The 22,894-nt window shown below is 48.6% G+C and overlaps 1 protein-coding gene across 1 annotated transcript in view; it reads right to left on the bottom strand.

Annotated features, from left to right (window-relative positions):
• Positions 1-3,180: 3,180 nt before the first annotated feature.
• LOC134935755 (mediator of RNA polymerase II transcription subunit 15-like) overlaps positions 3,181-22,894 on the bottom strand; it is a 40,394-nt gene continuing 20,680 nt past the window's right edge. The window contains exons 2-4 of the mRNA XM_063930596.1: positions 4,811-4,870; positions 4,523-4,735; positions 3,181-3,908 (exon numbers count right to left, since the gene is read on the bottom strand). Coding sequence (XP_063786666.1) covers positions 3,229-3,897 — 669 coding nt within the window. The 5' untranslated portion in view covers positions 3,898-3,908; positions 4,523-4,735; positions 4,811-4,870 and the 3' untranslated portion in view covers positions 3,181-3,228. The remainder of the gene's footprint in view (positions 3,909-4,522; positions 4,736-4,810; positions 4,871-22,894) is intronic.

Raw genomic sequence — 22,894 nt, forward strand, 5'->3', positions numbered from 1 at the left:
AGGAGAGCCCCTAGTGTGCATCCAGCTCGGCCGGGCACAGAAATCTAACTGGGGTCTGGAGGAGGGGCATAGAGGGAGGAGCCAGTGCACACCAGGTAGTACCAAATCTTTCTTTTAGTGTGCCCAGTCTCCTGCGGAGCCGTCTATTCCCCATGGTCCTTACGGAGTCCCCAGCATCCACTAGGACGTCAGAGAAATGTGAAAAACTCATGTCGACCTTTAGACCTGTCGACCTAGCACATGTCGACCTAGAAACCCTGTCGACCTTCCATCCATGTCGACCTAGTGACTGTCGACCTATAGTGGTCGACCTAAACATTGTCGACCTAGACACTGTCGATCTTCAGACCGGATCCCAGATAGATAGATAGATAGATAGATAGATAGATAGATACATACATACATACATATGGGATCCAGACAGCATACAGGCATTCGGGATCCCGTCCGACGGAATCTTTACACTGGGATGGATCAGCGTGCCGGCATGCTAAATGTAAGGCTGTGGGGTGGGGTTAGGTTTAGGCACCACCAGGGAGTGTTAGAGTTAGTCTGCGGGGAAGGCAGGTTTAGGGGGGAGGGTTACTATACTTAACATCCACGTGTGGGGAACCTGCGTGTCGGGGTGCCGCTGTCGGTATTTTGTCCGTCGACATCCCAAGCGTCCGGTTCCCGATACCATCCAAAGTATGTATTAATTCTGAAGCAGCTGAATTAAAGATCCTGTCTTAAATAGAATTTACATTTTGAGTTGAATTTAACCCCTTTGTTTTCTAATTGAGGAGTCATTTTCTTCAGAAAAAGTTCGCTCTGAAGGATACACAGGTTTGTCTTCATGAGTTATCACTCGTCTGACTGTTTACCGTCCACAGACATGACACATCCACGCCCACACACCAGCCACTCAGTCCCAGTGATTCAGAGTGTCACAGACCGTGCTTTGTACACCTAAAATCAGAGCTGTCTTGCAAAAAATGACTAATCAATACATATACCCTACTCACAACATTCTCACATGCCATTTATCATTATATAGTGACTAATTATGTTTACTGTAGATCCTGTGGTAGCATTTACTGCAAATAAGAAAGGAAAACATCTCTGCGAGGTTTATTTGGATAAACTCTAGGTTTGCAGAGTGTGTTTTGTATAAATACGGCTATTACAGTGAAGATGTGACAAGTGCGGTTCTGGCAGACGGTAAACAGACATCACACACTATGGGGGAAATTTACTAAGCTCCCGATTTTGACCGAGATGCCGTTTTTTCTTCAAAGTGTCATCTCGGTAATTTACTAAACACTAATCACGGCAGAGATGAGGGCATTCGTAATTTTTTGCAAGTCCAAGTAAAAAATTACGAATGAATACACCATCGGTCAAATTACGCCTGTTTAGATATGAATCTCGGTCATTTACTAACCATTCGTAATTGTAATTGCTGCCGTGAAAATGCATTCGCGGCCGCGAAAAATTACAAATCGTAATTTTTTCCTAAAAAAAAACGCGCCAGCATTTGAAAAGCGTGTTTACATGTGTACTCAATTATCCATTACTCACACCTGAATGTTTGGCCCTATAAAAGTGTTCCAGGCACATTTTGAACTTCTCTCACTCTGAAATGGCGGCTGTGGTGTGTGGCAATGATTTTTTGTTTGCTGTGGGATACCTTAGACTGCTCCATGAGGCTTCCAGGAATCAGGCCCAGGTAAGTGAACATGGTCAACAGGTTGTCCAGGTACCGCGGAGGCTGCGCCAGCCTCGTTTTTTTAGAGGGCGTTTAAACTTAAATGCATTGTCCGATGATAGGGTCATACAGATGTTCCGCCTAAATAGAAACAACATTTTCCACCTGTATGACCTTGTCAAACTGGGCATAGACCCTGAGACAGCACGCTCTCGCTCTGTCTCAGGCCTACACAAACTCCTGGCTGTGTTACACTTTATGGCTACTGGGAGCTTCCAGGCTGTGGCAGGCGACGTCATTGGTATCTCACAGCCCACCTTTTCCAGATATTTGATGCAGGTGAGTCTAAAAATACATAGGCGGTTATGTCTAAGTGTTGCTTCTGTAAGTTCAAACAACACAGTATTGTAGAGAATACCTAACATGACACTCACCTTAGCTTCTTTAATGTCCACTCAGGTTTTGGATGTGTTGGAGCCACACATTAATGCCTCAATCTGCTTCCCTACCGAGGAGTCGGAGTGGAGTGCTGTCAGGGTAGCTTTCTATGAGCTTGCTGGCATGCCCAATGTGCTGGGGCCATAGATTGCACACACGTTCAGCTGAGATCACCTAAGGGCCGACAATATATATATACTAATAGACATCTGTCCCAATCAACTAATGTCCAGGTGGTCTGTGATGCAAACTTAAAAATTATGAGTGTTGTTGCAGGTTACCCTGGTGGCTGCCATGACTCCTTCATCCTCAGTCAGTCATCGCTCTTCGATAAATTTGAGGACGGACAAATGCCTGATGGCTGGCTGTTGGGTATGTTTAAAATGTTTTGTGTGTATGTCTTTTATCCACAAACTCGAGTTATGATTAGGTGAAAGAATAATCTAACATATGTACTAATGTGGACTATATCTGTTTTTCAGGTGATGGGGGTTACGGCTGCTACTCTTGGCTCCTTACTCCATTGTCCCAACCTGATTCTCCTGCTGAACACAGTTACAATCATGCACATAAGGCTACGCGGAATGTGATAGAAAGATGTTTTGGTGTGCTGAAGTCACGGTTTCGGTGTCTGGATAAATCTGCTGGCCTTTTGTTGTATAGTCCCTCAAAGGTGACTAGAATTGTGTTCTGCTGCTGTTTTCTCCATAATCTGTGTTTAACCCAACATCTGGCACATGATGAGGGAGAAAGCAGTCGGCAAGCAGAGGAGTTAGACCCATCTGGTGACAGTGTGAGTACATATGTAGGGAGGCAGGTACGGCAAGAAGTGATCCTGCGCTATTTTTCAGGTCAGTTTTAGTAGGCTGTAATTATCCTTGACTAAACACTTTGCACTACTTTCTATTGTGTGTTTTGTTACTTACTGTTTGTAGTTTATAGTGGTGTGTCCATTGTACTTAGTTTATGCTAAAAATACATTTTCAGTCATTACCCATGAAAAACATACATACATACAGAGCAGCTTCGACAATGTTTGAGACGGACACAGGAAGTTGTGTGTTTGTCAAATACAAATTTTTATTTTGCCAATCACATTGGGGTTATTTTTTCCGCTTGTGTGTGCTGGGTGCTGAGCTTTGTGCTGGCTCACTGGCACGTGCTCTGGAGGAACGCCGAACAGGGGAGGTTACTGGCGTTTGGATAGGGGTCGTGGTCCCCGAGCTGGAGGTTACTTGGTGAGCTCCCATCAATGAAATATTGCTGCTCAAATTATTAAGGCTTGCAATCAGCTGAGTGTTGGTTGCAGTGTGGCTGGCTACAATCCTGGATAACGACTCATTCACCACTTGGTTGTGCTGAATGAGCTGAACGAGTGCCTGCTGATGGCGCTGTTGCTCATCTACTTTGCGCGATAAATGAGCAAGCATTTGGCTGTTGTCAGCCCTTATTTGCTCCATTGAGGTTGCCATTCGCCCTACTTGTACAATCAGTCTGCCCGAGTTGCGACTAATACGCGGTAGATGATGGGGCAGACTGGCAAGGTGTTGTGTATGTGCGGTCAGGCTTGCATTGCTTTGGGCCTGTTGGCTTGTCCAACTGGCCCAAAAATCATCTGGTATTTGGCTTGGGGGCGGAGCTTGTGCCAGTTGTGGACTGATGGAGGCTTGGGGGATATCCTGCAGCTGTATTGGCTGGCTTGGGTCAACAGGTGTAAGTTGCAGTGTGATGGTTGCCTGTTGGTCTTGTCCCTGCTGGTCCACGTCGGCCATCAAGCTGGGCTCTGTATGGGGTGGCCAACATGCAATGTTTATTTGTAAATTTTTAGCAAGGCTACTTCTACACATTACTACATTCATAATACTCCATTTTTTAACTTTTTGGCGTTGATTTTATAAACTTATAATGTTTTTTATGCTCAAAAACATATATACCAACACAGGCGGCCACATAGACAGATTTGCATAATCCTCACCTAACTAACTCCCCTCCACAGCATTACACTGTTAGATTCCCTCCCCTGACCACGATATAGACTACTTGCCTGGATAGTCCAGAGGAGCGGAGCAAGTAAGCCATCTACATACTGGACAGGGGAGATGTGTGAACACTATAATGTTGTGGATGTTTTGTTTTTTTTGGAATTTTATTGTTATTTTATTTAAATGTGCACGTGTGTGGGGCAAATTTTTCAAAAATTCTGATATTTATTAAAAATGATGTTGGCGAGAAGATCCACTAAGACCTTATAAAAAATTTTTTTTTCACCTTTAGCAATTGAAGACGTAACATCACATTGCTTGTTCTGGAAAACATGTAATCTCAAAACCAACTAACAACATATTAACTGTACTGTGTATATTATTGCCTATGTGTTTAATTTCTGTTTTTACTCACCAGATAACTGAGGGGATCGGGGCTCATCACTCTGCGAACTCGCCAATAGTGCCAGTGGTGGCTGGGGTGACACTGCCGAAAGTCGTCGCCTGGGTGGGGATGATGGAGCCGCAGATTCCGAGCCAAGACGCCGTGTCTTACTTGGCCTCCTGGGTAAGTGGCCCAAGCCCTGTGATGGGCGCCTTACAGGAGGTCGGCTTCCAGAAGCAGAACCTATGTGAAAATATAAACATTAATATTTTGTACTTCTATGTGTTTGCAGAATATGTGACTACACTGAAGTCTTACCTGCAATCCCAGCCTCATCCTGACTTGTCTGAGGCCTGTCTGGCCGGCTGGTCTGTGGGACTGTTGAAAAAGTGTACCAAACATTATTACCATGCTTTGTGTAAAAAAAAACCCTGCAAAGCCTTATTGTACTGTAACCATCTATTATGTATTGGATAAACAAATAATTTCTGATTAAGAGCTTCAAGCATCATTATTTTGTGGTGTATATCCAAATGTACATGATGTTGCACACAATAAATCTGTTACATTTTAGAATTATGCCTCAGATATTGCAGAGATTGACTACTTGCAAATGTTTCTCAAATTTAATGTAGAAATAATTGCACCGTTTTTCAGAAGTAAATAAATACAAAAATCTTTTTAAAATAAGCAGACAACACAGATGTCCAAGCAATATCGTCAAAAAAAAAAAACATTTTTGGTAAAAAATTAAAAAGCCATTGCACATGTTTTTGCGCAATATTAAATTTACCAAACAGCCAATGCAAGGTGAAAAAAGCACATTCTAAACACAAACACACCTTAAGGGTGCATAGGCCTGCAATATGTGAAACACAATTTATGCATCCTTTACCCTTTAAAAATGACATTTACAACATTTAGAGGACATTTAAATAAAAATATAACACATCAAACTTACCATCCTGCGTGGGTCGGTCCGAATCCCGGACATGAGTAGCAGACACCACTTCGGCAGGAATCAATGCCCGCACAGGCTCCTCCCAGTCCCGATAGGTGGCCCGGAAAGGGGGGCCACCTCCGGTTTTTCTTGCAGATTTGGCCTCTTTGGCCATCTTGGCCTTGACACGCCGCTTAATATCATAAAACCTCTTGCGGCACGTGTCCTCAGTCCGCCTCACCACACCCTCACTATTCACGGCAAGTATTACTTGCCCCCACAGGACAGACTTCCTGCGGGAGGACACCTTGCCAGCATCCTGACCAAACAATTGGCGATGGTGCTTCATCAGCTCACGCACCAAAGCCATGTTTTCAGCATAGCTGAACTTTATATTCCTGCCAGTCTTGGTAGTGGTGCGTGGCTGCGGAGCCACAACACCATCACTATCACTGGAAAATACAGCAACAGGCACCCCCTCCTCCTCCTCCTCACTAACCTCCTCCCTCTCACTACCCCCCTCCACCTCACTAACAGCCTCCACCTCACTACCAGCCTCCACCTCACTACCAGCCTCCACCTCACTAACCTCCGCCACCACACTGACCTCTGAGTCTGACATGACAAACAACAAAAAACACTGAAAAATCAAAGCACAAAACACACTCCTCCACTACTCCTACTACTACACACCACACAGCCAACACACACGCTCACTCACTCACTCACTCACTCACAAACAATGACAAAAGACTGTAAAAAAAAAACAAGGACAAAAAAGTAGACAAACTGTGAAAAAACAATACTACAAATATGACAAGACTACTTACACACACAGTACAGCACTCAACAATCACCAAACTCCTCTCCAAATCCACCAAAAACTCCACCAAACTCACCAACTCCAAATACACCTTCCTCTCTCCTCTCCACTAGCTAAACCCACGAGGTGCGGTGTGTTTGGGGCGGTTTTATAGTAATATGCACAGACACTCCTCCTTCACGAATACAACCAATCACGGCCGCGTGACGAAAACGAAACTTAGGACTAAAAACGCGGCAGCAATTTCTAAATCACTGCCGTAACAGACATGTGACGCAGTCGTAAAAAAACCCATAAACGCGGCCGCGAAACAGCAAACGCGGCCGCAATCTACAGCAGAAAAGCACGAATGACATCGACATCGGAAGAAACGAAAAATACGAATACGACAGCTTAGTAAATTAGTCGTAATCAATTCAAAAAGTTGCAATTTTACACTGTCGATGTCATTCGTGATTGAACTTGGACATGATTCTGGAAATTACGAATCTTAGTAAATTTACCCCTATGACGGGGGAACTGGCTGTTTCTGATTTGTTGGACTGTATAACAGGAAGATCCAGCTTGGCTTGTTTATCTCTCCCTTTACCCAGATGTATAGATTGGGGGGAATAAGCAGGGCACCGCTGCCATTAAGCAAACTTAGACAGTTGCCTGGGTTGCCAAAGGTTAGGGGGCCACCAAATGGAGTTGTATGAAACCTTCAAGAGATAAAGTGAAGTTGCCCATAGCAACTAGTCAGCTTATAACAGCATACCCTCCAGCTGTACCTTTTTGGCAGGTACAGTACTTTTTTTTTATGGTCTGTACCGATTTTTGGCTTTTCACATTTCCATTGAAAGCACAGGAAAAGGGGCGTGGTCACACAACTTTACCCGTGTCCACGCCCCCTTTCGATTTTTTGTACCGATTTTTATCATACCCTCCAACATTGTACACGTAAAAACCGGTACAAACAAGGAAAGGGGGCGTGGCCGCGGGTAAAGGGGGCGTGGCCACGTCCCCTTTCCTATACTTTCAATGGAGATGCAGTGAGTCAAAAATCGGTACAAAGCCCTTTTTGGCCGGTACAGACCTTAAAAAAACGGTACTGTACCGGCCAAAAAGGTACAGTTGGAGGGTATGTTTTTATGTGTAAATTGTTGGAGGGTATGTAACAGTCATTTTATACAATTTGCTAGATAAATGAAAGCAATGGTTTCTATGGGCAACTTCTCTACTGTAGTGCTCGCAAAGGTGTGATACATCTCTCCCTCCCCCACCCCCGTCAGCTGCGACTCCCCGAAGTGTGTGGCTGGGCTATGATGTCACTCACAGCCCAACATCACAATCCTAGTCTGAGGAGCTGACGATGTCAGCCACAAAGGTCAGAAGCGACAGGTATGGGGCACAGCACCTCAGGGGGGATCTTCCAAGTGAGGGACAGTGCCCAGGGCAGTAATGGGACCTGATCTGGCCCCAGGAATGAGACACACGTGTATATATTGTAAACTGGACACTTAGGGGTCTATTTACTAAACCTTGGATGGAAATAAAGCATACTTGCCGACATTCTGGCTGCTCTCTGCGGGAGAGAGCAGCCAGGTCGGCTCAGCAGGGGGGCAGGGGAGGGCTGTGACGTGGGGAGGAGGTGGACCAGAGGCGGGACGGGGGTGGAGCAGGGGCGGGCCCGGGGCGGAGTTTCGGTGACACATCCTTTAAGCCACGCCCCCGCTCTGTAATGCCGCGATCCTTGGCATTACACTGCAGGGGGCGTGGCTATGACGCGATTCAGCAAGAATCGCGTCATCAACTGCCCGGACCGCCCACTTTACACACTAAGTGGGCGGACGGGCAGGGGGACCCCTGAATCCGGGAGACTTGCCTGCTCTTCCGGGGGGCCGGGAGGGTCACCCGATTTTCGGGAGCCTCCCGGCCATTCCGGGAGAGTAGGCAAGTATGAAATAAAGTCACTGGAGATAAAGTTCCAGACAATCGGCTCCTAGCTGCCATGTCACAGGCTGTGTTTAAAAAAATAAGAATTTACTTACCGATAATTCTATTTCTCGGAGTCCGTAGTGGATGCTGGGGTTCCTGAAAGGACCATGGGGAATAGCGGCTCCGCAGGAGACAGGGCACAAAAAGTAAAGCTTTTCCAGATCAGGTGGTGTGCACTGGCTCCTCCCCCTATGACCCTCCTCCAGACTCCAGTTAGGTACTGTGCCCGGACGAGCGTACACAATAAGGGAGGATTTTGAATCCCGGGTAAGACTCATACCAGCCACACCAATCACACCGTACAACTTGTGATCTAAACCCAGTTAACAGTATGATAACAGAGGAGCCTCTGAAAGATGGCTCCCTAAACAATAACCCGAATTAGTTAACAATAACTATGTACAAGTATTGCAGATAATCCGCACTTGGGATGGGCGCCCAGCATCCACTACGGACTCCGAGAAATAGAATTATCGGTAAGTAAATTCTTATTTTCTCTATCGTCCTAGTGGATGCTGGGGTTCCTGAAAGGACCATGGGGATTATACCAAAGCTCCCAAACGGGCGGGAGAGTGCGGATGACTCTGCAGCACCGAATGAGAGAACTCCAGGTCCTCCTTTGCCAGGGTATCAAATTTGTAGAATTTTACAAACGTGTTCTCCCCTGACCACGTAGCTGCTCGGCAGAGTTGTAATGCCGAGACCCCTCGGGCAGCCGCCCAAGATGAGCCCACCTTCCTTGTGGAATGGGCCTTAACAGATTTAGGCTGTGGCAGGCCTGCCACAGAATGTGCAAGTTGAATTGTGTTACAAATCCAACGAGCAATCGACTGCTTAGAAGCAGGCGCACCCAACTTGTTGGGTGCATACAGTATAAACAGCGAGTCAGATTTTCTGACTCCAGCCGTCCTTGAAATGTATATTTTTAAAGCTCTGACAACGTCCAACAACTTGGAGTCCTCCAAGTCGCTTGTAGCCGCAGGCACTACAATAGGCTGGTTCAGGTGAAACGCTGATACCACCTTAGGGAGAAAATGCGGACGCGTCCGCAGCTCTGCCCTATCCGAATGGAAAATTAAATAAGGGCTTTTATAAGATAAAGCCGCCAGTTCAGATACTCTCCTGGCGGACGCCAGGGCCAGTAACATAGTCACTTTCCATGTGAGATATTTCAAATCCACATTTTTTAGTGGTTCAAAACAATGGGATTTGAGGAAATCTAAAACTACATTTAGATCCCACGGTGCCACCGGAGGCACCACAGGAGGCTGTATATGCAGTACTCCTTTGACAAAAGTCTGGACCTCAGGAACTGAGGCCAATTCTTTTTGGAAGAATATTGACAGGGCCGAAATTTGAACCTTAATAGATCCCAATTTGAGACCCATAGACAATCCTGATTGCAGGAAATGTAGGAAACGACCCAGTTGAAATTCCTCCGTCGGAGCACTCCGATCCTCGCACCACGCAACATATTTCCGCCAAATGCGGTGATAATGCTTCGCGGTGACTTCCTTTCTTGCCTTAATCAAGGTAGGAATGACTTCTTCTGGAATGCCTTTTCCTTTTAGGATCTGGCGTTCAACCGCCATGCCGTCAAACGCAGCCGCGGTAAGTCTTGGAATAGACACGGTCCCTGCTGAAGCAGGTCCTGTCTTAGAGGTAGAGGCCACGGATCGTCCGTGACCATCTCTTGAAGTTCCGGGTACCAAGACCTTCTTGGCCAATCCGGAGCCACTAGTATCGTTCTTACTCCGCTTTGCCGTATGATTCTCAATACCTTTGGTATGAGAGGCAGAGGAGGAAACACATACACCGACTGGTACACCCAAGGTGTTACCAGCGCGTCCACAGCTATTGCCTGCGGATCTCTTGACCTGGCGCAATACCTGTCCAGTTTTTTGTTGAGGCGAGACGCCATCATGTCCACCATTGGTCTTTCCCAACGGTTTATTAGCATGTGGAAAACTTCTGGATGAAGTCCCCACTCTCCCGGGTGAAGATCGTGTCTGCTGAGGAAGTCTGCTTCCCAGTTGTCCACTCCCGGGATGAACACTGCTGACAGTGCTATCACGTGATTCTCCGCCCAGCGAAGGATCCTGGCAGCTTCTGCCATTGCACTCCTGCTTCTTGTGCCGCCCTGTCTGTTTACATGGGCGACTGCCGTGATGTTGTCCGACTGGATCAACACCGGTCTTTCTTGAAGCAGAGGTTCCGCCTGGCTTAGAGCATTGTAGATTGCTTTTAGTTCCAGAATGTTTATGTGAAGAGACTTTTCCAGGCTCGACCACACTCCCTGGAAGTTTCTTCCTTGTGTGACTGCTCCCCAGCCTCTCAGGCTGGCGTCCGTGGTCACCAGGATCCAATCCTGTATGCCGAATCTGCGGCCCTCCAATAGATGAGCCCTCTGCAACCACCACAGAAGAGATACCCTTGTCCTTGGAGACAGGGTTATCCGCAGGTGCATCTGAAGATGCGTGCATTGATGTACAGACACCTTTCCTGGTTTTAGGAGATTCCTGACCAGGTCGGATAACTCCTTGGCTTTTTCCTCGGGAAGAAAAACCTTTTTCTGAACCGTGTCCAGAATCATCCCTAGGAACAGCAGACGAGTTGTCGGCATTAATTGGGATTTTGGAATATTCAGAATCCATCCGTGCTGCTTTAGCACCTCTTGAGATATTGCTAATCCCATCTCTAGCTGTTCTCTGGACCTTGCCCTTATTAGGAGATCGTCCAAGTATGGGATAATTAATACGCCTTTTCTTCGAAGAAGAATCATCATCTCGGCCATTACCTTTGTAAAGACCCGAGGTGCCGTGGACAAACCAAACGGCAGCGTCTGAAACTGATAGTGACAGTTTTGTACAACGAACCTGAGGTACCCCTGGTGTGAGGGGTAAATTGGAACGTGGAGATACGCATCCTTGATGTCCAAGGATACCATAAAGTCCCCTTCTTCCAGGTTCGCTATCACTGCTCTGAGTGACTCCATCTTGAACTTGAACTTCTTTATGTACAGGTTCAAGGACTTCAGATTTAGAATAGGCCTTACCGAGCCATCCGGCTTCGGTACCACAAATAGAGTGGAATAATACCCCTTCCCTTGTTGTAGAAGAGGTACCTTGACTATCACCTGCTGAGAGTACAGCTTGTGAATGGCTTCCAAAACCGTCTCCCTTTCGGAAGGGGACGTTGGTAAAGCCGACTTCAGGAAACGGCGAGGTGGATCTGTCTCTAATTCCAACCTGTACCCCTGAGATATTATCTGCAGGATCCAGGGATCTACCTGCGAGTGAGCCCACTGCGCGCTGTAATTTTTGAGACGACCTCCCACCGTCCCCGAGTCCGCTTGAGAAGCCCCAGCGTCATGCTGAGGCTTTTGTAGAAGCCGGGGAAGGCTTCTGTTCCTGGGAAGGAGCTGCCTGTTGCTGTTTCTTCCCTCGACCTCTGCCTCGTGGCAGATATGAATAGCCCTTTGCTCTCTTATTTTTAAAGGAACGAAAGGGCTGCGGTTGAAAAGTCGGTGCCTTTTTCTGTTGGGGAGTGACTTGAGGTAGAAAGGTGGATTTCCCGGCTGTAGCCGTGGCCACCAAATCTGATAGACCGACTCCAAATAACTCCTCCCCTTTATACGGCAAAACTTCCATATGCCGTTTTGAATCCGCATCGCCTGTCCACTGTCGCGTCCATAAAGCTCTTCTGGCCGAAATGGACATAGCACTTACCCGTGATGCCAGTGTGCAGATATCCCTCTGTGCATCACGCATATAAAGAAATGCATCCTTTATTTGTTCTAACGACAGTAAAATATTGTCCCTGTCCAGGGTATCAATATTTTCAATCAGGGACTCTGACCAAACTACCCCAGCACTGCACATCCAGGCAGTCGCTATAGCTGGTCGTAGTATAACACCTGCATGTGTGTATATACTTTTTTGGATATTTTCCATCCTCCTATCTGATGGATCTTTAAGTGCGGCCGTCTCAGGAGAAGGTAACGCCACTTGTTTTGATAAGCGTGTTAGCGCCTTGTCCACCCTAGGAGGTGTTTCCCAGCGCTCCCTAACCTCTGGCGGGAAAGGGTATAATGCCAATAATTTCTTTGAAATTATCAGCTTTTTATCAGGGGCAACCCACGCTTCATCACACACGTCATTTAATTCTTCTGATTCAGGAAAAACTATAGGTAGTTTTTTCACACCCCACATAATACCCTGTTTAGTGGTACCTGTAGTATCAGCTAAATGTAACGCCTCCTTCATTGCCAAAATCATATAACGTGTGGCCCTACTGGAAAATACGGTTGATTCGTCACCGTCACCACTGGAATCAGTGCCTGTGTCTGTGTCGACCGACTGAGGCAAAGGGCGTTTTACAGCCCCTGACGGTGTTTGAGGCGCCTGGACAGGCACTAATTGATTGTCCGGCCGCCTCATGTCGTCAAACGACTGCTTTAGCGTGTTGACACTATCCCGTAATTCCATAAATAAAGGCATCCATTCTGGTGTCGACCCCCTAGGAGGTGACATCCCCATATTTGGCAATTGCTCCGCCTCCACACCAATATCGTCCTCATACATGTCGACACACACGTACCGACACAGAGCAGACACACGGGGAATGCTCTAAACGAAGACAGGACCCACTAGCCCTTTGGGGAGACAGAGGGAGAGTCTGCCAGCACACACCAAAAAGCGCTATATATGACAGGGATAGCCTTATAATAAGTGCTCCCTTATAGCTGCTTTATATATATCAAGATATTGCCATTAAATTTGCCCCCCCCTCTCTGTTTTACCCTGTTTCTGTAGTGCAGTGCAGGGGAGAGACCTGGGAGCCGTCCTGACCAGCGGAGCTGTGAGAGGAAATGGCGCCGTGTGCTGAGGAGATAGGCCCCGCCCCTTTTTCGGCGGCCTCGTCTCCCGCTATTTTGTGAATACAGGCAGGGGTTAAATATCTCCATATAGCCTCTGGGGCTATATGTGAGGTATTTTTAGCCTTTATATAGGTTTACATTTGCCTCCCAGGGCGCCCCCCCCCCAGCGCCCTGCACCCTCAGTGACTGCGTGTGAAGTGTGCTGAGAGGAAAATGGCGCACAGCTGCAGTGCTGTGCGCTACCTTTAGAAGACTGCAGGAGTCTTCAGCCGCCGATTCTGGACCTCTTCTTACTTCAGCATCTGCAAGGGGGCCGGCGGCGCGGCTCCGGTGACCATCCAGGCTGTACCTGTGATCGTCCCTCTGGAGCTGATGTCCAGTAGCCAAGAAGCCAATCCATCCTGCACGCAGGTGAGTTCACTTCTTCTCCCCTCTGTCCCTCGTTGCAGTGATCCTGTTGCCAGCAGGAATCACTGTAAAATAAAAAACCTAAGCTAAACTTTCTCTAAGCAGCTCTTTATGAGAGCCACCTAGAATTGCACCCTTCTCGGCCGGGCACAAAAATCTAACTGGAGTCTGGAGGAGGGTCATAGGGGGAGGAGCCAGTGCACACCACCTGATCTGGAAAAGCTTTACTTTTTGTGCCCTGTCTCCTGCGGAGCCGCTATTCCCCATGGTCCTTTCAGGAACCCCAGCATCCACTAGGACGATAGAGAAATGACCGTTAGGAGCTGATTGGCTGGTACTTTATCTCCAGCGACTTTATCTCCATCCAAGGATTAGTAAATAGACCCATATGTCTATATCAAATTCTATACATAAAGGCTTTAGATATGCTGGAAACTTGGCCTATAACATGCCTGATTTTTGGGTGTGTATAATGAGATGAACAGTACAGTCACATACTGAGACTTGGGGCCATAGACAATGGCATACTGACACTTGGGGTCTCGGAACAATGACCCACCGACGGGCTCCGCAACATTGACACTGACACTTGGGGCCTCAGGATGATGGCACACTAACACGTCAGGTATCGTTACGATGGCACCCTGACACTTGGGGTCTCGACACAATGAAACACTGACACTTGGTGTATCAGTACGATGACACCCTGATGCTTGGGGTCTCAGCACACTGGAACACTGGGGTCCCGGCAAGATGGCACACTGACACTTAGGGTATCGACACAATGACACTTGCTTGGGGTCTCAGTACAATGACACTTGGGGCCTTGGTAGGATGGCACCCTGACACTTGTGTGGTTCCGGTATGAATGGTCGACCATGTTATGGTCGACAGTCATTAGGTCGACCACTATTGGTCGACATTGACATGGTCAACATGGACACATGGTCGACACATGAATGGTCGACATGAAAAGGTCGACATGAGTTTTTTAACTTTTTTTGGTGTCGTTTTTTGCGTAAAGTGACTGGGAACCCCAATTAGTGCACCGCGTCCCCTCGCTTCGGGCATGGTGCCTTCGCTCCACTACCGCTTCGCTCGGCACACTTTACCGTTCCAATCGTAGTCCATGTGGATCGTAAAGTATGGAAAAGTTCCCCAAAAGAAAAAAAAAGAAAAAAACTTTTCACGTGTCGACCATTTTCATGTGTCGACCATGTGTCCATGTCGACCATGTCAATGTCGACCAATAGTGGTCGACCTAATGACTGTCGACCATGTGAACGGATACCCACTTGTGTGGCCTATATAAAAGGGAGTGTGGTCTATATAAAAGAGGCATGGCCTATATAATAAGAATTTACTTACCGATAATTCTATTTCTCGTAGTCCGTAGTGGATGCTGGGGACTCCGTCAGGACCATGGGGAATAGCGGCTCCGCAGGAGACAGGGCACAAAAGTAAAAGCTTTAGGATCAGGTGGTGTGCACTGGCTCCTCCCCCTATGACCCTCCTCCAAGCCTCAGTTAGGATACTGTGCCCGGACGAGCGTACACAATAAGGAAGGATTTTGAATCCCGGGTAAGACTCATACCAGCCACACCAATCACACTGTACAACCTGTGATCTGAACCCAGTTAACAGCATGATAACAGCGGAGCCTCTGAAAAGATGGCTCACAACAATAATAACCCGATTTTTGTAACAATAACTATGTACAAGTATTGCAGACAATCCGCACTTGGGATGGGCGCCCAGCATCCACTACGGACTACGAGAAATAGAATTATCGGTAAGTAAATTCTTATTTTCTCTGACGTCCTAAGTGGATGCTGGGGACTCCGTCAGGACCATGGGGATTATACCAAAGCTCCCAAACGGGCGGGAGAGTGCGGATGACTCTGCAGCACCGAGTGAGAGAACTCCAGGTCCTCCTCAGCCAGGGTGTGCCCCTGACCAAGTAGCAGCTCGGCAAAGTTGTAAAGCCGAGACCCCTCGGGCAGCCGCCCAAGATGAGCCCACCTTCCTTGTGGAATGGGCATTTACATATTTTGGCTGTGGCAGGCCTGCCACAGAATGTGCAAGCTGAATTGTACTACACATCCAACTAGCAATCGTCTGCTTAGAAGCAAGAGCACCCAGTTTGTTGGGTGCCTACAGGATAACAGCAAGTCAGTTTTCCTGACTCCAGCCGTCCTGGAAACCTATATTTTCAGGGCCCTGACAACATCTAGCAACTTGGAGTCCTCCAAGTCCCTAGTAGCCGCAGGTACCACAATAAGCTGGTTCAGGTGAAACGCTGACACCACCTTATGGAGAAACTGGGGACGAGTCCGCAGCTCTGCCCTGTCCGAATGGACAATCAGATATGGGCTTTTGTGAGACAAAGCCGCCAATTCTGACACTCGCCTGGCCGAGGCCAGGGCCAACATCATGGTCATCTTTCCATGTGAGATATTTCAAATCCACAGATTTGAGCGGTTTAAACCAATGTGATTTGAGGAATCCCAGAACTACGTTGAGATCCCACAGTGCCACTGGAGGCACAAAAGGGGGTTGTATATGCAGTACTCCCTTGACAAACTTCTGGACTTCAGGAACTGAAGCCAATTCTTTCTGGAAGAAAATCGACAGGGCCGAAATTTGAACCTTAATGGACCCCCAATTTGAGGCCCATAGACACTCCTGTTTGCAGGAAATGCAGGAATCGACCGAGTTGAAATTTCTTCGTGGGGCCTTCCTGGCCTCACACCACGCAACATATTTTCGCCACATGTGGTGATAATGTTGTGCGGTCACCTCCTTCCTGGCTTTGACCAGGGTAGGAATGACCTCTTCCGGAATGCCTTTTTCCCTTAGGATCCGGCGTTCAACCGCCATGCCGTCAAACGCAGCCGCGGTAAGTCTTGGAACAGACATGGTATTGCTGAAGCAAGTCCCTTCTTAGCGGCAGAGGCCATGAGTCCTCTGTGAGCATCTCTTGAAGTTCCGGGTACCAAGTCCTTCTTGGCCAATCCGGAGCCACGAGTATAGTTCTTACTCCTCTACGTCTTATAATTCTCAGTACCTTAGGTATGAGAAGCAGAGGAGGGAACACATACACCGACTGGTACACCCACGGTGTTACCAGAACGTCCACAGCTATTGCCTGAGGGTCTCTTGACCTGGCGCAATACCTGTCCAGTTTTTTGTTCAGGCGGGACGCCATCATGTCCACCTTTGGTCTTTCCCAACGGTTCACAATCATGTGGAAGACTTCCCGATGAAGTCCCCACTCTCCCGGGTGGAGGTCGTGCTGAGGAAGTCTGCTTCCCAGTTGTCCACTCCCGGAATGAACACTGCTGACAGTGCTATCACATGATTTTCCGCCCAGCGAAGAATCCTTGCAGTTTCTGCCATTGCCCTCCTGCTTCTTGTGCCGCCCTGTCTGTTTACGTGGGCGACTGCCGTGATGTTGTCCCACTGGATCAATACCGGCTGACCTTGAAGCAGAGGTCTTGCTAAGCTTAGAGCATTGTAAATTGCTCTTAGCTCCAGTATATTTATGTGGAGAGAAGTCTCCAGACTTGATCACACTCCCTGGAAATTTTTTCCTTGTGTGACTGCTCCCCAGCCTTTCAGGCTGGCATCCGTGGTCACCAGGACCCAGTCCTGAATGCCGAATCTGTGGCCCTTTAGTAGATGAGCACTCTGCAGCCACCACAGAAGAGACACCCTTGTCCTTGGAGACAGGGTTATCCGCTGATGCATCTGAAGATGCGATCCGGACCATTTTTCCAGCAGATCCCACTGAAAAGTTCTTGCGTGAAATCTGCCGAATGGAATCGCTTCGTAAGAAGCCACCATTTTTCCCAGGACCCTTGTGCAATGATGCACTGACACTTTTCCTGGTTTTAGGAGGTTCCTGACTAGCTCGGATAACTCCCTGGCTTTCTCCTCCGGGAGAAACACCTTTTTCTGGACTGTGTCCAGAATCATCCCTAGGAACAGCAGACGTGTCGTCGGAGACAGCTGCGATTTTGGAATATTTAGAATCCACCCGTGCTGTCGTAGAACTACTTGAGATAGTGCTACTCCGACCTCCAACTGTTCTCTGGACCTTGCCCTTATCAGGAGATCGTCCAAGTAAGGGATAATTAAGACGCCTTTTCTTTGAAGAAGAATCATCATTTCGGCCATTACCTTGGTAAAGACCCGGGGTGCTGTGGACAATCCAAACGGCAGCGTCTGAAACTGATAGTGACAGTTTTGTACCACGAACCTGAGGTACCCTTGGTGAGAAGGGCAAATTGAGACATGGAGGTAAGCATCCTTGATGTCCAGGGACACCATATAGTCCCCTTCTTCCTGGTTCGCTATCACTGCTCTGAGTGACTCCATCTTGATTTGAACCTTTGTATGTAAGTGTTCAAATATTTCAGATTTAGAATAGGTCTCACCGAGCCGTCTGGCTTCAGTACCACAATATAGTGTGGAATAATACCCCTTTCCTTGTTGTAGGAGGGGTACTTTGATTATCACCTGCTGGGAATACAGCTTGTGAATTGTTTCCAATACTGCCTCCCTGTCGGAGGGAGACGTTGGTAAAGCAGACTTCAGGAACCTGCGAGGGGGAGACGTCTCGAATTTCCAATCTGTACCCCTGGGATACTACTTGTAGGATCCAGGGGTCCACTTGCGAGTGAGCCCACTGCGCGCTGAAACTCTTGAGACGACCCCCCACCGCACCTGAGTCCGCTTGTACGGCCCCAGCGTCATGCTGAGGACTTGGCAAAAGCGGTGGAGGGCTTCTGTTCCTGGGAATGGGCTGCCTGCTGCAGTCTTCTTCCCTTTCCTCTATCCCTGGGCAGATATGACTGGCCTTTTGCCTGCTTGCCCTTATGGGGACGAAAGGACTGAGGCTGAAAAGACGGTGTCTTTTTCTGCTGAGATGTGACTTGGGGTAAAAAAGGTGGATTTTCCAGCTGTTGCCGTGGCCACCAGGTCCGATGGACCGACCCCAAATAACTCCTCCCCTTTATACGGCAATACTTCCATGTGCCGTTTGGAATCTGCATCACCTGACCACTGTCGTGTCCATAAACATCTTCTGGCAGATATGGACATCGCACTTACTCTTGATGCCAGAGTGCAAATATCCCTCTGTGCATCTCGCATATATAGAAATGCATCCTTTAAATGCTCTATAGTCAATAAAATACTGTCCCTGTCAAGGGTATCAATATTTTCAGTCAGGGAATCCGACCAAGCCACCCCAGCGCTGCACATCCAGGCTGAGGCGATCGCTGGTCGCAGTATAACACCAGTATGTGTGTATATACTTTTTAGGATATTTTCCAGCCTCCTATCAGCTGGCTCCTTGAGGGCGGCCGTATCTGGAGACGGTAACGCCACTTGTTTTGATAAGCGTGTGAGCGCCTTATCCACCCTAAGGGGTGTTTCCCAACGCGCCCTAACTTCTGGCGGGAAAGGGTATAACGCCAATAATTTTCTATCGGGGTAAACCCACGCATCATCACACACTTCATTTAATTTATCTGATTCAGGAAAAACTACAGGTAGTTTTTTCACACCCCACATAATACCCTCTTTTGTGGTACTTGTAGTATCAGAAATATGTAACACCTCCTTCATTGCCCTTAACATGTAACGTGTGGCCCAAATGGAAAATACGTTTGTTTCTTCACCGTCGACACTGGAGTCAGTGTCCGTGTCTGTGTCGACCGACTGAGGTAAATGGGCGTTTTAAAGCCCCTGACGGTGTTTGAGACGCCTGGACAGGTACTAATTGGTTTGCCGGCCGTCTCATGTCGTCAACCGACCTTGCAGCGTGTTGACATTATCACGTAATTCCCTAAATAAGCCATCCATTCCGGTGTCTACTCCCTAGAGAGTGACATCACCATTACAGGCAATTGCTCCGCCTCCTCACCAACATCGTCCTCATACATGTCGACACACACGTACCGACACACAGCACACACACAGGGAATGCTCTGATAGAGGACAGGACCCCACTAGCCCTTTGGGGAGACAGAGGGAGAGTTTGCCAGCACACACCAAAACGCTATATTATACAGGGACAACCTTATATAAGTGTCTATCCCTTATGGCATCTTAATATATAATAATATCGCCAAATAAGTGCCCCCCCTCTCTGTTTTAACCCTGTTTCTGTAGTGCAGTGCAGGGGAGAGCCTGGGAGCCTTCCTAGCAGCGGAGCTGTGTAGGAAAATGGCGCTGTGTGCTGAGGAGAATAGGCCCCGCCCCCTTTTCGGCGGGCTTCTTCTCCCGTTTTTCTGACAACCTGGCAGGGGTTAAATACATCCATATAGCCCCAGGGGCTATATGTGATGTATTTTTAGCCAGCATAGGTACTTTCATTGCTGCCCAGGGCGCCCCCCCAAGCGCCCTGCACCCTCAGTGACCGTTGGTGTGAAGTGTGCTGAGAGCAATGGCGCACAGCTGCAGTGCTGTGCGCTACCTCATGAAGACTGAGAAGTCTTCAGCCGCCGATTTCTGGACCTCTTCTCTCTTCAGCATCTGCAAGGGGTCGGCGGCGCGGCTCCGGTGACCCATCCAGGCTGTACCTGTGATCGTCCCTCTGGAGCTAGTGTCCAGTAGCCTAAGAAGCCAATCCATCCTGCACGCAGGTGAGTTCACTTCTTCTCCCCTAAGTCCCTCGTTGCAGTGAGCCTGTTGCCAGCAGGACTCACTGAAAATAAAAAACCTAACAAAACTTTTACTCTAAGCAGCTCTTTAGGAGAGCCACCTAGATTGCACCCTTCTCGGCCGGGCACAAAAACCTAACTGAGGCTTGGAGGAGGGTCATAGGGGGAGGAGCCAGTGCACACCACCTGATCCTAAAGCTTTTACTTTTGTGCCCTGTCTCCTGCGGAGCCGCTATTCCCCATGGTCCTGACGGAGTCCCCAGCATCCACTTAGGACGTCAGAGAAAAAAGGGGTGTTGCCTATATTAAAAAGGTGAGGCCTATATAAAAGAGCATGGTCTCACGGCAGAGCCTCGATCGCGAGTCATGCCCCCTTTTACCGTCACTGAGGGGACATGCCTGTGAGCTGCTGGCATGCCCCCTCTGCTGGCATGCCTCCCTCTGTCTCCAGTGAATAGACCAGGGGTGGCCAACCAGTCAGAGGCAAAGAGCCAGAAAAGAGCCATAGGCAAGAGCCACTATCATGCGCACGCCTCGTGCAAAAATGGGGGCATGGCCTAGGTGTCACAAAGCCACGCCCCATTTTTGTGCACACACTTTTCGGTATAACGTTTGTAGGAGTGTGACCTTGTGTCATAACCCCTTTTAGTCATGTTGTACAGTGCCACATACATATAAAAATGACAAAAAATGGGTGCCACCACAGTGCCAGATACATATATGCCCCCACAGTGCCAAATACATGTCCCCACAGTGCCAGATAAATACATGCCCCCACAGTGCCAAATACATGTCCCCACAGTGCCAGATAAATACATGTCCCCACAGTGCCAGATAAATACATGCCCCCACAGTGCCAAATACATGTCCCCACAGTGCCAGATAAATACATGCCCCCACAATGCCAGATACATGTCCCCACAGTGCAAGATACATATATGCCCCCACAGTGCCAAATACATGTATGCTCCCACAGTGCCAAATACATGTATGTCCCCAGTGCCAGATATGCCCCCAGTGCAGATACACATGCCCCCACAGTGCCTCCCGCAGTGCCAGATATGCCCCCAGTGCAGATACACAAGGCCCCACAGTGACTCCCACAGTGCCAGATATGCCCCCAGTGCAGATACACAAGGCCCCACAGTGACTCCCACAGTGCCAGATACACATGTCCCCACACAGTACCAGATATGCCCCCAGTGCAGATACACATGCCCCCACAGTTCCAGATATGCCCCCAGTGCTGATACACGTCCCCACAGTGCCTCACCCCCCTTCCCCCCCCCCCCCCCCCCCAAAAAAAGTGCTGCTTACCGCGCTGCTCAGCTGCTGCTGTGAGGGTAAGGAGAGCGCAGCGTGTGTCTCTCCTACCCCTCAGTCTCCGGTAGCTGTGTCTATCTTCAATTTGGCGCCGGCCAATCAGGAGCCTTAGCTGACGGTCCGCGAGCTCTGATTGGCTCATGGGCTGGCGCCGAATTGAAGATAGACATCGCCGATGGATACCTGCCTGTGCGCCGGGCTGTGAGTGCGCTGTCGGGCAGCGGTGGCCAGGAGCGGACCGAGCCGCATGCGGAGGATGAAAGAGCCGCATGCGGCTCGAAAGCCGCGGGTTGGCCATCGCTGGAATAGACGCTGTGCGTCTATTCACCGCAGAGCAGCAGTGACAGGAGACTCCCAACTGCCGTCCCCCACCGCGGGACCCTGCGTCATACTTGCCTACTCTCCAGGAAGCTGTGGGAGGCTCCCGTTTTTTAGGGTAGCCCCCTGCACCCTCGGAAGAGTAGGTAGGTATCCTGCATCCTGCTCTCGCATCCTAGCGATGCGGGCAGCATGGAGAGATACTCTCCCGTGTTTGCAGGTCCGTGGAGTGGGGAAGGGGTTAAAATTACGCGAGTTGCGTCATTTTGGCCCTGCCCTTCCCACGGATACGCGAATCGTGACCCTTTCCGGATGTAATGGCGCAAATCACGTCACAGCCCGGCCCCGCATTCTGAAGTCTTCTGCAGCATCTCCACAAAATTCAATGTAGGCAAGTATGCACTGCGGCCCGCGGGTGGGACAGCGGGTCAGTCCCAAAATAACGGGACTAGTTGGGAGGTATGTATATAAATATATAAAAGTATATTTATTTATATATATAATAGAGAGAGAGAGAGAGAGAGAGAGAGAGAGAGAGAGAGAAAAGAGAGAGAGAGAGAGAGAGAGAGAGAGAGAGAAAAGAGAGTCACACACATGTTTATATTATTATTATTATTATTATTATTATTACTGGCATGCTAATGCCCTATCCTGCTCTGCCTCTTCTGCTGCCAGTGTGACATCATGATGCATGAGGAAGCAAGCCAGCAGCAAAATGCAAAACACGACAATCCTAATGGCATCATAAATAAAAGTCTACACACAGAAGTACAGAAATAGAACACATTAATAAAAAAAGGACAGGCTAGTGCAGACCCGGTGGTGAGATGTACCACGCCGCACAGAGGGGGCTCCCACTGGAACAGTACACCGAATGACGTCATACATCTGAGCACATGAGGGTATTTTGGAGTCACGACGTCACTAGTAAAACACTAAGTCCGGCGCGAATGACAGCTTGCTCCTTGTCAGGGTGATGGAGGGTTTTGCGCGCGTTATTACAGTTCCTGCCCCCCTTAGAGGGCACATGGTATGTCCCGCTCCCTCCGCCGCCTCACACACT

The sequence above is a fragment of the Pseudophryne corroboree genome, chromosome 6, assembly GCF_028390025.1.
Source record: "Pseudophryne corroboree isolate aPseCor3 chromosome 6, aPseCor3.hap2, whole genome shotgun sequence".
Lineage (NCBI taxonomy): Eukaryota > Metazoa > Chordata > Amphibia > Anura > Myobatrachidae > Pseudophryne > Pseudophryne corroboree.